The sequence below is a fragment of the Staurois parvus genome, unplaced genomic scaffold (genome assembly GCF_062004578.1).
Source record: "Staurois parvus isolate SC_StPar_1 unplaced genomic scaffold, SC_StPar_1.0 ptg000449l, whole genome shotgun sequence".
In the NCBI taxonomy this organism is placed as follows: Eukaryota; Metazoa; Chordata; class Amphibia; order Anura; family Ranidae; genus Staurois; species Staurois parvus.
In genome coordinates this window covers 1,732,316-1,752,713 of record NW_028318245.1, presented here as the reverse complement: position 1 = coordinate 1,752,713, position 20,398 = coordinate 1,732,316, and the positions used below count along the sequence as shown (strand labels likewise).

Genomic DNA, 20,398 nt, shown 5'->3' with positions numbered 1-20,398 from the left:
TTTATTAATAGAGGTAAGAGTGATGTCATGTAACCTCCCAGAATCCTCCTCACCTCTCCGGTCAGGTCTGTGTTTTATATATAGAGATAAGAGTGATGTCATGTGACCTCCCAGAATCCTCCTCGGTCAGGTCTGTGTTTTATTAATAGAGATGAGAGTGATGTCATGTGTCCTCCCAGAATCCTCCTCACCTCTCCGGTCAGCAGGTAGATGATCTCCAGGGTGAGGTCCAATATCCTCTCAGTCATGTGACTCCACTTCTTGCCCAACCTCATGGATGTGGTCATATGATCCATATAGGACTTTCTTTTCTATAGATGGATATTAGTTGACTATTATCCAATCTGATATTTGAGATTGCGTCTTATACATTGTGATCGATGTGAATAAAATATTATATCACCTTTAAAAAAATATTTTACTATATGTAGCAAAATATGTTACTTTTTGTATAATAATAATAGTGTGTGACTGTGGGGGAGGGGGCATTAGAGTGTAAGCTCCTCTGTTACAGAGACTGATGGGACTGGCTCAGTGATCGCTGTACAGCGAAGTGGTATATGTCAGCACTATATAAATGTATTATAATAATAATAGTGTGTGACTGTGAGGGAGGGGGCATTAGAGTGTAAGCTCCTCTGGTACAGAGACTGATGTGACTGGCTCAGTGTTCTCTGTACAGCGCTGCAGTATTTGTCAGAGCTACAGAAAGCCATTTAATAAAATATCTTATTACCTCCTCTGCTGCCAGTTCCAGCAATGTCTCCTCTCTTCTTCCTGTTTGTACATTACATCACTTCCTGTCTGAAGTGTCCATAGAGAGATCCTGTGAGCGAGTTCCACTTGCTATAAGATCACCTAGAGGAGAATAGAGGATTTACAGCCTTCTTTTATTTATTATTTTAGGTACTTATATATCGCCGTCAATGTACACAGCGCTTTACATATATATTGTACATTCACATCAGTCCCTAACCCTCAAGGGGCGTACAATCTAAGGTCCCTAACTCACATTCATTCATACACATGCTAGGGCCAATTTAGACAGGATTCAATAAACCTACCAGCATGTCTTTGGCGTGTGGGAGGAAACCTATGCAGTCACAGGGAGAACATGCAAACTCCAGGCAGGTGGTGCCGTGGCTGGGATTCGAACCAATGACCCTAGTACTGCCAGGCAGAAGTGCTAACCATTTAGCCACTGTGCTGCAAAGACATGCTGGTAGGTAAATTGAATCCTTCATGCCAAAGTTTCAAGCCTTTCTCAACCTTTTTACCCCAGGGGAACCCTTGAAATAATTTTCAGGTCCCAGGAAACAACTACTAAAACCAATTCAATGGTGGCAATTGGGAAGAATATCTCATTGCAGTGGTGATCAGAATGCCACTTTTACAGACAGGCTTTGGGTTCATGCAGCAGGCTCAGCCAAATTGACCCTGGAATTATGCAGGCACCATCAAATGGGAGGTCATTCAGCCACAGCTCAAGGAACCCCTAGCAATCTCTGGAGGAGTGCTAAGGTTCCATGGAACCCTGATTGAGAATTGCTGTTCTATGGTCTTAGGTTTGTGTTGGAAGCCAACCATCACACTGAGGGCAACCATCACACTCCAGACCACACCACACTCTACCTGTCCTCCACTAAAAACACAGTGAAGTTTCATGTTCCTTGGCAGTATATGCCTTCCCGTAGCATAGCCTTCAATTAGCTCTCAACAGAAGTTTCCTTTAAGACCATCAAATATATAGACACCCGCCCTGTACCTGGAAACATTGTTTCCACATTATCTGTCACAATCATATGAGTTATATACCATGAGCAGCATGGGAACCAAATCAAAATTCTGCTTTTCTGTTTCTTGTACGTTGGCTATGACCCAACAAATGTATTTTTTTGGGGGATCTCTAAGCCAGTAAGTGTGTCCAACTCAACTCTGAAGTATGTAGACTGGAGAAGAATCTCTCTGCTCTTAGAATGAACACCTTCTACTGATTCTTCCTTACTGTAAACTTCTTTGAGATGAAAAAAATAAACCAAATCTTGGATTCTAAATTCGTCAGAGGGAAGCTCTTGTATCTAATTGACTGGAAGGGATATGGTCCTGAGGGGAGGTGTTGGATTCCTTCTACGGATTTTTCTGCTCCCCGTCTGGTGGAAATTTTTCATCAGAAGTTTCCCCTTAACCCTGGCCCTAAAAGAGTGGGGAGACCTCGTAAGACAGGGGGTTCTGTCACAAGTTAGCCTGCAGTTTCGTTTGTGTTCTTACCTTTTTTGCTGCAGTCCTGTTCCTGATCCCTACTCATATGTTTGTCTGTGCTCATCTATAGGCGTCATCTGCTGTCCTCCTGGGTTTTATTTCCTTCCCTTCCATCACTTCCTGTCCCGCCTCCTTTTCTGCCTGTCTATATAAGAGGTGCTCGGACTAGGCTACTTTGCCTGAGCAACTTCCTACTTGTTGGAGTTCCTGTGTCTGAATCCTATGTTGACTACTTGTGTACCGACCCCAGTGGCGGTCTCTGACCTTGCTTGGTTTCCGTCTGTCCTGACCTTGGCTTGCCTATGGGATTCTGTTTGTCTGCTCCCGCGAGTGGTCTTCTCCACCTCAGCTGGGTGTACCTGGTGGCCGCGACCTGGTCCCAGCTTGCTGCCATTCCATCCCCACCATCAGGGGCTCTGGTGAACAAGCAGCCTGGGGCTTAGACTCCTCGTCTTGGGGAACCCCAAGTTGAGGATCAATAGCGCTCACTACCACAGGTGCTGACAACACCCTTCAGTAGATCTCAGTGACATATCTGGCTTGATGCATTAGGAGGAAACATCCTCAGGTGTCTCATACACATTGTCAAAAGCAGCCTGAAGTCTCTCATCACCATGTACAACCAAGGAGTATTACAGCCTTCGACCTTTCCATAGAAGGTGGAGAATTGCATATTGGAGCACCTGGAAGGACCAGGTCGTAGTATTACGATTTTGGGGAAGCTTGAACCTAGCCAAAATTTGTTCTACTTTTACAGCTACCGCTTAGCACACACTAGTAAGATTCTGGCGACAAAAATGAGGCTACCTTTGTGAGAGCCAGTCATATTGAAGGCTCAGGCAAGCTCATAGAGTCATGTACGAGGAGATTTCATACAGTTTCAAGACTAGTTTTGTAACACGCCAACAGATGGCAGCACAAGGTTGCACTACAGTCACAGAGAGCTCAGATGATAATGCATGTGGTCTGAATAGCACCAGTTGCACAGCTCCCGATGTACACAGGATGATGTCTTTTGGCACACTGACTTATGAAGATTGCTGCTCCCTGTGACTGTGTGTGCAGCCTTGTGCTGCCATCTGTTGGCGTGTTACAAAACTAAAAACAAAAGTCTCAAGACTTTTTGATACCACCACGTATTTAGCTTAATGTCCCCACACCATGGCATTCTTGTCCTTGCTCACCCCTTGGTGGGACAGTGACCTGGCAACAGCATGCAGTGAATACCATCTTCACCATCAGGAACTCTAGTGAAAACTGACTGGTGCTTAGACACCACACCTTGGGTGAACCCATGTCACTTGTCAACATGGAAGTTTCACAACTTTTGCTTGGACCTGGTCATCCCTTTGCTGCCTGACCACAACGTATTCCTGGGTCTGACTACTCTTTTGCCTAATATTTAATGTAATGTTCCAACACCGTAGCTTTCTTGTCCTAGCTCACCCCTTGGTGGGACAGCGACCTGGTGCCAGATGCAGTGAACCCCATCTCCACCTTGAGGAACTCTGGTGAAAACTGGCTGGTGCTTAGACACCACACCTTGTATGAACCCATGTCACCTCTCAGGGTGACAACATAACAACATGGGAGCTTGGAGAGGGATGAGAGAGTGCCAACAAACATAAAAAAAATATGGAAAATCTTACAGCAAAGCATTAAAAATTTGGATATGTTCAGCTTAACCTTATCTCGCCCGGTTTATGGCCGAGTGGTGACCGGCAAAATCCCTCACCTTTCCAGGTGGACGCCATATGGCGTCCTTTTGGGCATGCGCAGTTTGCGCGCCTGCTGAGCCGCGCTGTGGCGTGATCTGTCACCGGCCGTGTACCTTGGACACGGCCAATGACAGATCTAAGTACCGGCCCCGTTGCCAGTACCGTGTGACCTGCTGTGACCAATCACAGCAGGTCACATGACAGTTGTATACAATGGATGGCTTCATTCATGCCATCCATTGTATACTAGTGTGTCTAGCTGTGAATGGTCACAGCGATCATATGCACAAGCTGGGCCATCACTGTGTCATGTGATTAGCCGTGGCAAAATCACAGCTAAGCACAAGAAAAAAAAAAACCCTGAATGAATTGATGTCATTCAGGGAAATGCTTGCTTATAGCAAAGTAATTACTATGGTAACATTGTACTACTTTGGTCATAGTGGAATATAAAAAAAAAATCTTAAAAATAGAAAAAAAATTTAATACAAAATAAAAATAAAAAAAATAATTTTTTTTTCATACTGTCACCAGACAGTGTTCCTGATCACCGCCATGCCAGTTATATGGTGACGCTGTACTGCACTTGTGACAGTATGTAAAAAATAAATTGTGAAAATAATTTAAATTTTTTCATTTTCCGAAAAATTATGACAAAAAAAAAACAACTTCAAAAAATTTGCCATGCCTCTTATGATGTACGTCGGACTGTCTACTCTGCAAAAAGGGGTCATTTGGGGGATATCTGTACTGTTCTGACATTCTTGGACCTCAAGAAATTAGATTGGCTGTCAGTACTTCAGGATTGATCAATATTCAGATCTATACCATAGTTTGTGAACTCTATAACTTTCCTACAAACGAAATAATACATCCTAATTTGGGTTATTTTCACCAAAGACATGTAGCAGAATACATCTCGGCCTAAATTTATGAAGAACAATTATTTATTTGCAAACTTTTATAACAGAAACAAAGAAAAACTTGGTTTTTTTTCACAATTTTTGGTCTTTTTTTGTTAATTTAGCAAAAAATAAAACCCCCAGTGGTGATTAAATACCACCAAAAGAAAGCTCTAGTTGTGTGAAGAAAATGATAAAATTTTAGTTTGGGTACAATATTGTATGACCGTGCAATTGTCATTCAAAGTGTGAGCGCTGAAACCTGAAAATTGGCCTGGGCAGGAAGGGGTGAAAAGTGCCCGGTATGGAAGGGGTTAAAAAAAGGACATCTTGGATGCTTAATTATCCAGCTCTAGTATATTGTAGACCAATGTCAAAATTTGTTACAGTAGTTTGCATCATTCAGATATTCGTTACCTGTACATGGTCGATGAGCCTCTGACTGTTACCCTATATCTCAGCCTGTACTGTCAGCTGACTGTTTCTTGCAATCACTGACCCCTGCCATTTGCCCGTTTTTGCCTCTCCCTTTTAGAGAATGAAAGATAAAATCTGATGGGTCAACAATGGCAACAACTCAATTTTTCTGAGTGGTGGCCATCTTTCCTTCACTCATCTCTATGCCCAGCGCCAGGATTGATGGTTTCTCAGGTAAGACTGAGAACTACCGGGCGTTGGCTGGTGGTGGCGGCGTCTGGCGGTCGGTGGTGGCGAGGGGCGGGGTTTTTTCGGCACCTGTATCGTTTTTTTTTTTTTTTTTTATTTTGGATGATGGCCGAAAGGGGTGTTTTGGCCACAAAAATTTCAGTGCATCCCTAATAAAATCCTTACACAATGTTCACTTGACATATACTTTATGTATATTTCTTGACTATCTGAAATTCCTTTTTAAGATGTTTCTTGTCCAAGGGGTGAAGAGCTCATTAGATAGCTTCTTCTACTAAACTGAAATCTCCTTCAAGCTCCATTTCTTCTGAAGGAAACACGTGAAGTGCATCTCATCTTCAGATACAGAATAAACCAGCCATTCTAAACTTTTTCAAGAGAGGAACCTTTGAAATAACTTTCTGGTCTCAGGGAACCCCTGCTAGAAATGACTATAGCTACAACTCATGATACATTAGTGTGATGGTCGGTGGGAAGAATGCTCCTTGCACTTGTGGTCACTGAGAGGAAATACCCCCTTAGAGATAGCTAAAAGGATCTATGGTGTCATTGGGAATTTATCTGAGAAGCAGAAATTGCTCAAGGAACCCCTAGCAGCCTCTGGAGGAACCCTCAGTCTCTGGAGGAATCCTGGTTGACAAACCCTGGAATAAACTATCCACCCCCGACTAGTAACTACCCCCTCTTACCTCAATCAACCTTCACTATGTCCTCCTACATCTCCACTTCTTCTACGTTAAGCACTTTCAGGACAGGACCTCTTCTTCTTTTTCCTGTTTAACAGCAGAGGTCTCCAAACTTGCAAAACAAAGGGCCAGTTTACTGTCCTTCAGATCTTAGGGGGGCGGACTGTGACCATCGGAAGTAGAAAATCTCATGGCATCAGTAAACATTGCCCCATCTTTGGTGTCAAGGAGAGAAATTTTGCCCCATCATTGATCTCATTGAGAGGAACTGCTCCCCAATGTTGGTATCATTGGGAGGAATTGTACCCCATCGTTGGTCTCATTGGAAGGAGATGTGCCCCTTTGTTGTCTCATTGGGAGGAATTGTGCCCCATCGTTGGTCTCATTGGGAGGAATAGTGCCCCATCGTTGGTCTCATTGGAAGGAGTTGTGCCCCATCGTTGTCTCATTGGGAGGAATTGTGCCCCATCGTGGGTCTTATTGGAAGGAGTTGTGCCCCATTGTTGTCTCATTGGGAGGAATTGTGCCCCATCGTTGGTCTCATCGGAAGGAGTTGTGCCCCATTGTTTTCTCATTGGGAGGAATTGTGCCCCATCTTTGGTGTCAGTGATTGAAACAGGGTCCTGAGGGCCGGATAAAAGCAAGCAAAAGGCCACATCCGTTAGGAGACCACTGCTCTCCAGCATAGGTTTGTACTGTGTGATTTGTGGTCCTTTATTATCTGATGTACAGAGCTGTTTACCACTTCCTGTCCACCCTATAGTAGATATACTGCTACAGGGCGGCACGGGTGCGCAAAATCATGTGTATATACAGGATTTTGCATTTCCACCGCCACTTCCGGCCGTGGCGGTCAATCTCTGGGTCCCAGCTGGTGATTACTCACCGGCGCTCGGTGATTGCCGAGCATCTCCGACGGGGGGGGGGGGGGGGGGTAGAACTGTTAGTAAGCAAAACAGTTCTCCTCCCTGTCAGCTCGTGCACACGGATTTGCAGTGTGTTTACAGTGAAGCACACAGACCAAAGTAAAACGGCGCACAGTTAACCCTTTGATTGCCCCTCATGTTAACCCCTTCCTGCCCAGTGCCATTAGTACAGTGTCAGTGCTTTTTATCAGCACTGATCACTGTATTGGTGTCACTGGGGATGTCAGTGACACCAAGTCAGCTCCCCCCCCCCCCCTCCAGTGTCAGAATGTCCGCTGCAGTCCCGCTATGAGTCGCTGATCGCCGCCATTACTAGTTGAAAAAAAAAAAATCCCAGTATATATATATCACCATTTGTAAAAATCACGCAAACAATTAATTTACACGTATCAGGATTTTTTTTTTTGCAAAGACATGTCGCAGAATACATTTTGGCTGAAATTTATGACGAAATTTGATTTTTTAAATTTTTTTGTTGGACATGTTTAATAGCAAAAAGCCAAAAAAATATTTTTTCTCAAAAAAGTATTTTTATTTTTTTCATAGCGCAAAAAAATAAAAACCACACAGGCGATCAAATACCACCAAAATAAATCTCTATTCGTTGGAAAAAAAAAGATGTAAATTTCATTTGGGTGCGGCGTTGCGTAACTGCGCAATTGTCAGTTAACAACTTGTCTACAGGGCACTTATACCCCCTTCCTGCTCAGGCGAATTTTCAGCTTTCAGTACTGTTGCACTTTGAATGACATTTGCGCGGTCATGCAACACTGTACCCAGATGACATTTTTATCATTGTTTTGAGACAGAGCTTTATTTTGGTGGTATTTAATCACCTCAGGTTTTTTATTATTTTTTTGCTAAACAAACCAAAAACAACTGAAAATGTTTTTAAAAAATTAGGTTTTTTCTCAGTTTTTGTTATATAATTTTATAAATAAGTGATTTTTCTCCTTCACTGATGTGTGCTAATGAGGCTGCAGTGATGGGCACTGATAGGCGGCACTGATGAGGAGGCACTGGTAGGTGGCACTGATGGGCATTGACAGGCATCACCGATGGGCACTGAAAGGAAGCACTCATATAGGGCACTGATAGGCTGCACTGATGAGGAGGCACTGGTAGGTGGCACTGATGGGCATTGACAGGCATCACCGATGGGCACTGAAAGGCAGCACTCATACAGTATATGGCACTGATAGGCTGCACTGATGGGCACGGATAGGTGGCACTGATGGGCATTGACAGGCATCACCGATGGGCACTGAAAGGCAGCACTCATACAGTATATGGCACTGATAGGCTGCACTGATGGGCACTGATAGGTGGCACTGATGGGCATTGACAGGCATCACCGATGGGCACTGAAAGGGAGAACTCATATATGGCACTGATAGGTGGTACTGACTGGCAGCACTGATAGGCGACACTGAAAGGCACCTCAGATGGGCACTGATATGTGGCATTGATGGGCACTGGCAGCTGGTATTGATGGACACTGACAGGTGGCACTGATGATCAGTGTAGATGTCCCCTCCGAGGAATGCCGATTACCGGCTCTCCTCTCCTCCTCTGTCAGCATGACAGCTCGTGAGGAGAGAAATGCCGATAACCGGCATTTCCTTATTTACAGCGCACCACCGATCACCCTGCTGCGCGCCCCCTGAGCCACGCAGGCGCGGGTAGAGTGGGAGGCCGTCATAAGATTTCCTCCCAGAATGAGAGAACTGCCTTGCAGCCGTCATTTCCTTATATGGCGGGTGGGAGGCGGTTAAAATAACGCAGCGCCATAACGCAACAGACGGCCTGGTCAGGAAGGGGGGGGGGGGAATCCTCTGGAGGGGTTAATGGAAGATGAAGGGTTATCTTAATAATGAACAAAAGCTTGAGGCTGTGCAGATTATTTTATTTGGGGCCTGCAAACGGGCTTACATAATAATACATTTACATCCATACTTACTTATTAAAAAAAAAAAAAAAAGGAAAAAAAGTGACGAGTACTAAAATTTTCCTCACAATTGTTCTGATGATGAATTCAGTGATTTTCAGCCAGACATCTGTCATAGGCAGCAGTGAATATGGATTTTTGATGTACAATCTGATTTCAATACAAAACATTTTTCAGAGAGGATTCTCACATAGTGACCCCTCCAGTGATTCCAAAAGTGTGGTTTCTGAAGAAAACATTTTCCACACATGTATAAAAAGTTCACCTGCCCTCATGAACTCTCTGGTGCCTAAGAAGTATTACTTTTTGATTAAAACATTTCCCGCACTCTGTACAGGAAAAAGGACGCTCACCGGTGTGAATTTTTTGATGTCTGTGAAGGAGTCCTTTGTCGGCAAAACATTTCCCACACTCTGGACAGGGAAACGGACGCTCGCCCGTGTGACTTCTCTGGTGTATAAGAAGGTGTCCTTTCTGAACGTAAGATTTCCCGCATTCTCCACAGCAGTAAGGGTGCTCCCCCGTGTGAATCTTATGGTGTCTAAGAAGATCTCCTTTCTGAATGAAACCTTTCCCGCACTCTGAACATTGAAAAGGACGCTCGCCCGTGTGACTTCTCTGGTGCCTAAGAAGTTTTGCATTCTCGTTGAAACATTTCCCGCACTCTGAACACGAGAAAGGATGGTTGCCAGTGTGACTTCGCTGGTGTCTAAGAAGGCTCCCTTTCCTAGGAAAACATTCCCCACACTCTAAACAAGATAAAAGATGTTTGTTCATGTGCATTTTCTGGTGTTTAAGAAGATTTACTTTTTGAACATAAGATTTCCCACACTCTGAACAGGAGAATGGGCGCTCCCCAGTGTGAATTTTCTGGTGCCTAAGAAGGTTTACTTTCTGAACATAAGATTTCCCGCAGTCTGTACAGGAAAACGGACGCTCGCCCATGTGAATTCTCTGGTGTCTAAGAAGGTCTCCTTTCTGAGTGAAACGTTTTTCACACTCTGAACACTGAAAAGGACGTTCACCTGTGTGAATTCTCTGGTGTCTAAGAAGGTGTTGCCCTCGAGTGAAACTCTTCTCGCACCGTGAACATGAGAAAGGACGGTCATGTGTGTGTATCCTTTGATCTACAGAAGATAATTCTGATATAGAAGAGCAGTTAATTCCAGAACAGAGAAATGTTTTATCATCTGTGTGTGTGTCTAGATTACTAGACGGTGATCTCTCCCGATTAGATGGATCCGAGGATGTGTCCGCATTATGAGGTCTTGGATAGATTATTCTGATATCCATATGTGACTTCTCAAGAGCCTCCCGATGATAAGAAGCCATTGATCTATCTTGAGATTCACGTCTGTCATAAATATTGGTAGTTACTCGTTTTGCTCCTGAAGAATACTGCGTGATGCCATTATCTTGTGCAGAATAATCCGAATATAAAAGATGTCCCTCCGAGAAATTCTGGACCCATTCTCCTCCTGTTGGCGATAAATATATTTTTTAATTAAAATTATTATATCAAAGGCATTAAATCTGGTAAGCAACTGAGATGGTGGGTTAGATACGTTGATGTTTTTATTAGACTGCAAAGCGGACGTTTTCACCTCATCACAGCTTGGGATAAATATTATTTAGAGCTGACCTTGAACACCAGGCATTTGGCCAATACCAGCGTTGTCACATTACAAACATAGGTGTGAGGAACATGTCTGACAGGGTGCCTAACAAACATTTTTGCCAGATATGAGATGGTGGGGTAGATACATTGATGATGTTTTTATTAGACAGCAAAGTGGATGTTTTCACCTCATCACAGCTTGGGATAAATATTATTTAGAGCTGACCTTGAACACCAGGCATTTGGCCAATACCAGAATTGTCACAATACAAACAGGGGTGAGGAACATGTCTGACAGGGTGCCTGGCAAACATTTTTGCCAGATATGAGATTGTGGGGTAGATATGTTGATGATGTTTTTATTAGACAGCAATGCAGACTTTTCCACCTCATCACCTCTTCATTGATGGAATTATTTTTCTTTCATTATCACAGGATGGTGCTTAGCTATACATGCATGTGATGAATATTATTTATTTCTGACCTTTGACACTAGGCACTTGTCCAGTACCAGCGCTGTCACAATACAAACATGGGGGTGGAACGTATCTGATGGACTGTTTGGTAAACATTTACAGGCATGCTCATAGCAAATGGGCAAAGAATAAAAGGAGGTCTAAGTACAACAACAGCTATGCGCAGTCAAGAGTTATGCAGGAGGAAGGGACGTGTCAGCACTCTCAGTTTCCTATGTCATGGTGCAGTAGGCAGCTTCCGGGACTAATCTGTCACAGTGACAAATACGAATTATGCACAACTATTCCATATCTTTTTGAAGAAGCAACTATAGGTACTTCTAAAAGTTATATTCACAGGTGCGCTCACAGCAGATGGGTACGGGATAAAAGGAGCTGTCTGAGCTCAACAACAGCCGTGCGTAGCAAAGAATTATGCAGGAGGGGACGTATGAGCACTCTCCACTTCCTATGCAGTGGGCAGCTTCCGGGACAAGTCTGTTACAGTGATGAGTACAAATGATGTCAACGCACCCCACAAGCATGCTCACTGAACAGTAGGTGGTGGCAACTTTGCTGAACAATACAAATTCTCAACAAATCGGGCTTCTGGCTGGGGAGGACAGATGGGTTAATAACAAGTAAAAAAGGGATTATCTACACAATTATTCAGTGTCTTTTTGAAGAAGCAACGATAGGTACTTCTAAAAGGTATATTCGCAGACATGCTAACAGCACATGGGGATGGAATAAAAGGTGTTCTCTCTGAGATCAACAGCAGTAAAGAGTTATGTGGGGGGGGACAACATGTCAACACTCTCTTTTTCCTAAGACATGGTGCAGTGAGCAGACTAGTCTGTTGCAGTAACGAGTACGAATGATGTCAACGCGCCCCGCAAGCAAGCCTACTGAACAAGACGTGGTGGCAAATGAGCTGACCAATAGAAACACTCACAAATCGGGCTTGTGGCAGGGGAGGAGCTGACAGGCAAGATAATTACTAATAAGGGGATTATCTGCATAAATATTCAGCATTTCTTTGAAGAAACAACAACAGTTTTTTTTTTAAAGGGTATAGTCACAATTGCAGCAGATGATGATAAAAACAGCTCTTGCTGAGCTCAGCAACAGTCATGCACATTAAAGAGATATTCAGGAGGAGGGGACGTGTCAGCGCTCTCTGTTTCCTGTGCAGCGGGCAGCTTCCGGGACACGTCTGTTGTCAACACACCCCACAAGCATGCCCACTGAACAGGAGGTGGTGGCAACTTTGCTGAACAATAGAAATACTCAACAAATCGGACTTCTGGCTGGGGAGGAGTGGACAGGTGGGATAATAACAAGTAAAAAAGGGATTATCTGATTATATGCAATTATTCAATGTCTTTTTTAAGAAGCAACTGGGCAGCTTCTGGGACTCGTCTGGTACAGCGACGAGTACAAATGGCGTCAGCATTCCCACTGACCAGGAGGTGGTGGCCACTGATACGAACAACGGAAACACTCACAAATTGGGTTTCCGACAGGGGAGTAGCTGACAGGCAGGATAATACCAAATAAAAATGGAATTGTCTGCACAAATATTCAAAGTTTCTTTGAAGCAGCAACTACAAGATTTTCTAAATGAAACCATGGATCAGTATTTCGTTTTTCAAAGATAAAAAAGACTTCTTCAAAGCATCGCCGTCTGACTTTCAAAATTTTGATAACATATTACACAGGGACTTGTTCAAAATTGCAACTTTTTTGATTTAATGACAAAACATGAGCAAATATATATAGAGATATAATATATATAAAACAAATAACATATATATATATAACAATGAAATGAAACAATGTAACGATTTGAGAACTAGAATCCAAGGAGCAACACAAGGACGACATTATGAAGGAGAGTTATTGTCCGTATTATTAGGCAGGTCCGGTGGCAGGTTCAGACCTCCGGGGCCAAGCTGAGTTGCATTCCCCACCAACACTAGTAAAGCCAGCGAGATCTTTCTCTGTTCTTCAAGTAACTGGTTACAAAAATTTCTATGTTCGGCCGTCTGCTCAGCCAAGTTGACAGCTATCTGATGTAAATTCTGATTGGTCTGTCGCAGTTCATGTACGATGGTTTCCGCAACTCTGGAATTATTTTGATGTAAAACCTGAGTTTGTTTGTTGTACATGTCCATTAGTTTTCCCAGGGTGTCCTGCAATTGGTTACTATTTGTCGCTAGTCTCCTCTGAAGAAGAGTCCTTTTTCTTTTGCCCCGCGACGTCCTAACGTACGGATGCCTTTCTTCTTGATGCTGGGCTGGTGCAGTTTGGGAATTTTCAGTGTCCGTTACTGGGTCTAGCACTTTGCAGGCTTTTTCTGGGTCTAAAATGGTAAAATGAAAGAGTTATCAAACCCTTGTTAAAGAAAATGGACTTCCGTCCGTTGTTGCTGTCCCCTTTGTCTTGGCAGCCTGTGTTTGCAGTCCTAATCTACGCCCCTGGTATTGACACCTATAGGGTGCTTGTGCTTCCATGCAGGGCCCACCCTGATGTGCTCACTCCTGGCTGAGACTGTAAGAGCCTATTTACACTTGTGAGATATTTTTATTGCGAATTTGGGGTCCACAAGTTGCAAGACAAGTCGCATCCCAAGTGTCCCGGTGAGTAACATTCATATCTGTGCGATTTCAAAGTAGTTGCTGCATTACTTTGGTCCAACCTTCATGCGACTTGAGAGCCATACACCTCAATGTAAACCAACCTGAATGATGTGCAGGTGACTTGTGTGCGACTTTGTACAGCACAGTCATCCTTGGTCGCACTCATCCAAAGTCGCATCAAGTCGCATTGAAAATCGCACGGGTGTGAATGGAGCCTAAAGGTTTGGGAGGAAGGAGCAGATGAGGCTCTATTAGAATGGGCACACATGTACAGTACAGGCTGGGTGCAGGGACGTAGGAGGCCACCTGAAAGTATCACCGTGGGCACCCTTCGCATTATAGGCTGGGTGCAGGGACATAGGAGGCCACCTGATAGTATTACCATGGGCACCCTTCGCATTATAGGCTGGGTACAGAGACATAGGAGGCCACCTGATAGTATCACCATGGGCACCCTTCGCATTATAGGCTGGGTGCAGGGACGTAGGAGACCACCTGACAGTATTACCGTGGGAACTCATCACATTATAGGCTGGGTGCAGGGATGTAGTATTACTGTGGGCACCCTTCGCATTATAGGCTGGGTGCAGGGACGTAGGAGGCCACCTGATAGTATTACCGTGGGCACCCTTCACATTATAGGCTGGGTGCAGAGACATAGGAGGCCACCTGATAGTAATATGTGGGCACCCTTTGCGTTATAGGCTGGGTGCAGGGACGTAGGAGGCCACCTGATAGTATTACTGTGGGCACCCTTCGCATTATAGGCTGGGTGCAGGGACGTAGGAGGCCACCTGATAGTATTACCATGGGCACCCTTCACATTATAGGCTGAGTGCAGGGACGTAGGAGGCCACCTGATAGTATTAACATAGGCACCGTTCGCATTATAGGCTGGGTGCAGGGACGTAGTATTACTGTGGGCACCCTTCGCATTATAGGGTGGGTGCAGGGACATAGTGTTACTGTGGGTACCCTTCACATTATAGGCTGGGTGCAGGGATGTAGTATTACCGTGGGCACCCTTCGCATTATAGGCTGGGTGCAGGGACGTAGGAGGCCACCTGATAGTATCACCGTGGGCACCCTTCGCGTTATAGGCTGGGTGCAGGGACGTAGGAGGCCACCTGATAGTATTACCATGGGCACCCTTCGCATTATAGGCTGGGTGCAGGGATGTAGTATTACTGTGGGTACCCTTCGCATTATAGGCTGGGTGCAGGGACATAGTATTACTGTGGACACCCTTCGCATTATAGGCTGGGTGCAGGGACGTAGTATTACCATGGGCACCCTTCGCATTATAGGCTGGGTGCAGGGACGTAGGAGGCCACCTGATAGTATTACCATGGGCACCCTTCACATTATAGGCTGGGTGCAGGGACGTAGGAGACCACCTGACAGTATTACCGTGGGAACCCGTCACATTATAGGCTGGGTGCAGGGACGTAAGAGGCCACCAGATAGTATTACTGTGGGCACCCTTTGCATTATAGGCTGGGTGCAGGGACGTAGGAGACCCCCTGATAGTATTACCATGGGCACCCTTCACATTATAGGCTGGGTGCAGAGACATAGGAGGCCACCTGATAGTATTACCATGGGCACCCTTCGCATTATAGGCTGGGTGCAGGGACGTAGGAGACTCCCTGATAGTATTAGCATGGGCACCCTTTGCATTATAGGCTGGGTGCAGGGACGTAGGAGACCACCTGATAGTATTAGCATGGGCACCCTTCGCATTATAGGCTGGGTGCAGGGACGTAGGAGACCACCTGACAGTATTACCGTGGGAACCCGTCACATTATAGGCTGGGTGCAGGGACGTAGGAGACCACCTGACAGTATTACCGTGGGAACCGTCACATTATTGGCTTAAGAGGCCACGTGATAGTATTACTGTGGGCACCCTTCGCATTATAGGCTGGGTGCAGGGACGTAGTATTACCGTGGGCACCCTTCGCATTATAGGCTGGGTGCAGGGACGTAGTATTACCGTGGGCACCCTTCGCATTATAGGCTGGGTGCAGGGACGTAGTATTACCGTGGGCACCCTTCACATTATAGGCTGGGTTCAGGGACGTAGTATTACTGTGGGCACCCTTCGCATTATAGGCTGGGTGCAGGGACGTAGGAGGCCACCTGATAGTATTACCGTGGGCACCCTTCGCAATATAGTGTACAAAATAAAAATAAAAAGCGCCACACTCTTTTTAAAATAATAAACTACGTGTCAACAGCAACACCCACCAAAAAAATATATACACAAACAATTAATTTGGCAAAGTGAACAAAATCTCATAAGGGTATGCGCTAAATAAATATATATAAATCTATATATATCACCATATATTAAATGTCCAAAAATAAACTAGTGTCCAAGAACAAACTCAAAATATTCTCTGTGACTTCATAACACTGTGAATAATCCACCACCAAATGAATTAAATAAACTCACCAGAGCTATATGCTGATCAAATTATAAACCAGCAATAACGCTTGTGCTCTGGGAGTGGTGAGTAAACGATGTCCAGATATTAGATGTGGTAATTCTTAATCACGTCCAGGTAATCAATAATGGTGAATCAGTATGAGGGATAACGTATCACTACCAAGAGCAATACTCAGCAGCCAAGGATCTCATGATGAATCTCTCCATTTAATTCCATACCTCCATATATGTATGAATCACACTCAGGGACAAAGGAAAAAACATGATGGTGCAGTACGTTTAAAACATATGCAAATTTAATAAAAGCTCAAGCAACTCACAAACAAGGTGCCCAGACAGACACCAGCTTAATCAGCAATGCACAGCAATGAGGTGATGAACGATCCCCGCTCACTGCGGATCACCTCCGACAAACACTGGGAAAAGAACCTCCTGACGTCAACATCGAGTAGGCTGAGGATCAGCATATAGCTCTGGTGAGTTTATTTAATTCATTTGGTGGTGGATTATTCACAGTGTTATGAAGTCACAGAGAATATTTTGAGTTTGTTCTTGGACACTAGTGTATTTTTGGACACTTAATACATGGTGATATATATATAGATTTATATATATTTATTTAGCGCATACCCTTATGAGATTTTGTACCCTTTGCATTATAGGCTGGGTGCAGGGACGTAGGAGGCCACCTGATAGTAATACCGTGGGCACCCTTCGTGTTATAGGCTGGGTGCAGGGACGTAGGAGGCCACCTGATAGTATTACCGTGGGCACCCTTCGCATTATAGGCTGGGTGCAGGGACATAGGAGGCCACCTGATAGTATTTCCGTGGGCACCCTTCGCATTATAGGCTGGGTGCAGGGACATAGGAGGCCACTGATAGTAATACCGTGGGCACCCTTCGTGTTATAGGCTGGGTGCAGGGATGTAGGAGGCCACCTGACAGTATTACAATGGGCACCCTTCGCATTATAGGCTGGGTGCAGGGACGTAGGAGGCCACCTGACAGTATTACAATGGGCACCCATCACATTATAGGCTGGGTGCAGGGATGTAGGAGGCCACCTGATAGTATTACCATGGGCACCCTTTGCATTATAGGCTGGGTGCAGGGACGTAGGAGACCACCTGATAGTAATACCATGGGCACCCTTCACATTATAGGCTGGGTGCAGGGACATAGGAGACCACCTGACAGTATTACCATGGGCACCCATCACATTATAGGCTGGGTGCAGGGAAGTAGGAGGCCACCTGATAGTATCACTGTTGGCACCCTTCGCATTATAGGCTGGGTGCAGGGACGTAGTATTACTGTGGGCACCCTTTGCATTATAGGCTGGGTGCAGGGATGTAGTATTACTGTGGGCACCCTTCGCATTATAGGCTGGGTGCAGGGACGTAGGAGGCCACCTGATAGTATCACCGTGGGCACCCTTCGCATTATAGGCTGGGTGCAGGGATGCAGGAGACCACCTGATAGTATCACCATGGGCACCCTTCGCATTATAGGCTGGGTGCAGGGACGTAGGAGACCACCTGATAGTATTAACGTGGGCACTCGTTACATTATAGGCTGGGTGCAGGGACGTAGGAGACCACCTGATATTATTACCGTGGGCACCCTTCGCATTATAGGCTGGGTGCAGGGTACAAGAGACCACCAATCTACATTGCAGTGGGCACACTTATGCATTATAAGCTGGGCATGTAGAATCAAGGGACATGAAGCGGGAGGTCACAAAAGTGAGTGCTCATGGATCAAGACATTCAGGAAAGTGCCGCAAGAACTGAACTGGTTGCTGGGCAAATGTTAGTCTTTCGGGGAAAATACTGATTAATAGCATGGCAATAGTAACAAGGAGAAAAGGGGGAAATATCTCACCATTGTGAGGGTTTAAATACCGCTTGAAGGGTAAAATGTTATAATTATAGCCCAGTGGCTCCATGGTTGCTATCAGATGCTGCAGGGTAGGTGCTCACTGACAACCCATACCATTACTAAGTGCTGCAGGATGACCCTATCAGACGCTGCAAGGTAGGTGCTCACAACCTATACCCTCTAGTGTCTATAGAGTTGTGTGCCCAAGAAACAGGAGAGCAGCAGACCTTGATGACACCGAGGTGCATATTTGCTGCAGTGGTGGAACATAGAGTAGATGCTCCACTCAAGGCTCTGATCCCCCCCCAACTCCTACCGAAGACAGGAGCAGGTTCTGTAGTCGTAGACTCCTGGGATCGACTCTACAGCAACTCCAAAAAGGACGGTGAACTCAGTGTATTAAACATCTCATATCCATTTATTCATCAATCCAACAAACAGACCAGTCCATCTGAGATGCAAACACCTCCAACGCGTTTCACCCAGACCGAAACGCGTTGAGATGTTTGCATCTCAGAAGGACTGGTCTGTTTTCTGGATTGATGAATAAATATGAAGCGTTTATTACAGTGAGAGGTTCACCATGTTTATAGGAGTTCTGCAGACTGCACTTTAACATGTGCACTGCTCGGCAGCTGATGGGTAGGTCTCTGATCGGTCCTCTTTACCTATAACTCTTTCACTCACTTTCATTGGCTGTGGAGTGACAACTGTCCTCATCAAGTTGTTCTGAGCTTTGTTTTAGTCGATGGTCTGCAAAAGAGAGAAAGGAATCAAAAACAGAACACATCGACTTAGAAAGGTCCAAACGTTCTATACATTTCTTACAACGAAGGATGACAGTTGTTTCAGCTTACGTGGAATATCTTCAGGCATGAGCAGTTCCTCTGGCTGCACTGAGGCAGGTGGGCTAGGTGAATGATCTACAAAAAAAAAAAATCTAAATATTTGTTACAAATAATAATTTTTTTTTTAAGGCGTACTCCAACTTTTCAAGTTATTTGGAAATGTGAACTAAGAACCCATCCGAGCACCCCGACTGCCGATGTCCCCCAGAGCCACCTCAGAGAACCATTCCCTGCCGGGTCTCCAGCCATTAAAGCAGAGATCCACCCAAAAGAGGAAGTTCCACTTTAAGTCTCCCGCTCCCCATTAAGGACTGGGGAGCGGGGGGAGAGTGGGTACCCAAATTTGACAGGTACCCACTCCCACTTCTGCTGTGATAGTCTAGGCCAGGGGTAGGCAACCTGTGGCTCTCCAGCTGTTGCAGGACTACAAGTTCCATCATGCCTCTGCAAGTCATAGCTGTAACTGTCAGTTTTGTAATGTTGCAATGCCTCAAGGGAAATGTAGTTCCACAACAGCTAGAGAGCCACAGGTTGCCTGCCACCCCGATCGGAAGCGGAAGTTGTCCCCCTCCCTCCCTGTAGTCTTCTGGGACATGCGACAGGTCCAAGAAGACTACGGGGTCATTCACAAAGTGCAGCGCTTCTCACGCATGCGCAGTGGGCACCCAGCTGGGAAGCCGCAAGCTGTCACAGCCAGGTGAAGATGCCGGCACCAGGGAGAGAAGACGGCCTGTGAAACCAGCGGTGGTGAGGACACCGCTGGACCGAGGGACAGGTAAGATTGGGAGGTGTGACATCACAAGTTCATGCCAACCAATCAGCTACTATTTGAAAGTATTCAGTTAAAGTGGAGTTCCACCCAAAATAAATAAATAAATAAATGTGAAAAAGTTCAGTTCATTTCAGTGATGTGATATCTCTGTAAGGTAGCTTGATCCACCGTCAATGTGATCCCTGCAGAGATTATCACCCCATTGAATTCAACACTCACCAGAAGCTGATGAATAACCAGCAGTGGAAACTCAGTAGAAAATCAAGAAGTTTCTTTAGTATTTACTTTTTAATTGTTTTTGATTGGATAGTGTTCAATACTTACTTTACCCGCTGTATATTCTACCAAACGATGGGTATTTTATTGTGTTTCTGTTCATTAAAATCCAGTTTATTTGCGTTTGAAAAACCACTGCGCAAATATCATGTGACATAAAAATATGCAGTGCCCACCATTTTAGTCTATAAGGCCGCTGCTAAAAAAAGATATATTTTATTGATATATATATATATATATATATATATATATATATACACACATATAGTGAAGGAAATGTGTATTTGCTCCCCGGCTGATGTTGAATGTTTGCCCACTCACAAAAAAAATGATTGGTCTATAAATCG

General features: G+C 44.9%; 1 protein-coding gene across 1 annotated transcript in view; it reads right to left on the bottom strand.

Moving 5' to 3' along the window:
- Positions 1 to 20,398, bottom strand: part of LOC149453263 (uncharacterized) — a 56,585-nt gene that overhangs the window by 8,275 nt on the left and 27,912 nt on the right. Inside the window, exons 7-10 of the mRNA XM_089688619.1 lie at positions 9,371 to 10,583; positions 2,873 to 2,942; positions 737 to 760; positions 192 to 311 (exon numbers count right to left, since the gene is read on the bottom strand). Coding sequence (XP_089544745.1) covers positions 192 to 311; positions 737 to 760; positions 2,873 to 2,942; positions 9,371 to 10,583 — 1,427 coding nt within the window. The remainder of the gene's footprint in view (positions 1 to 191; positions 312 to 736; positions 761 to 2,872; positions 2,943 to 9,370; positions 10,584 to 20,398) is intronic.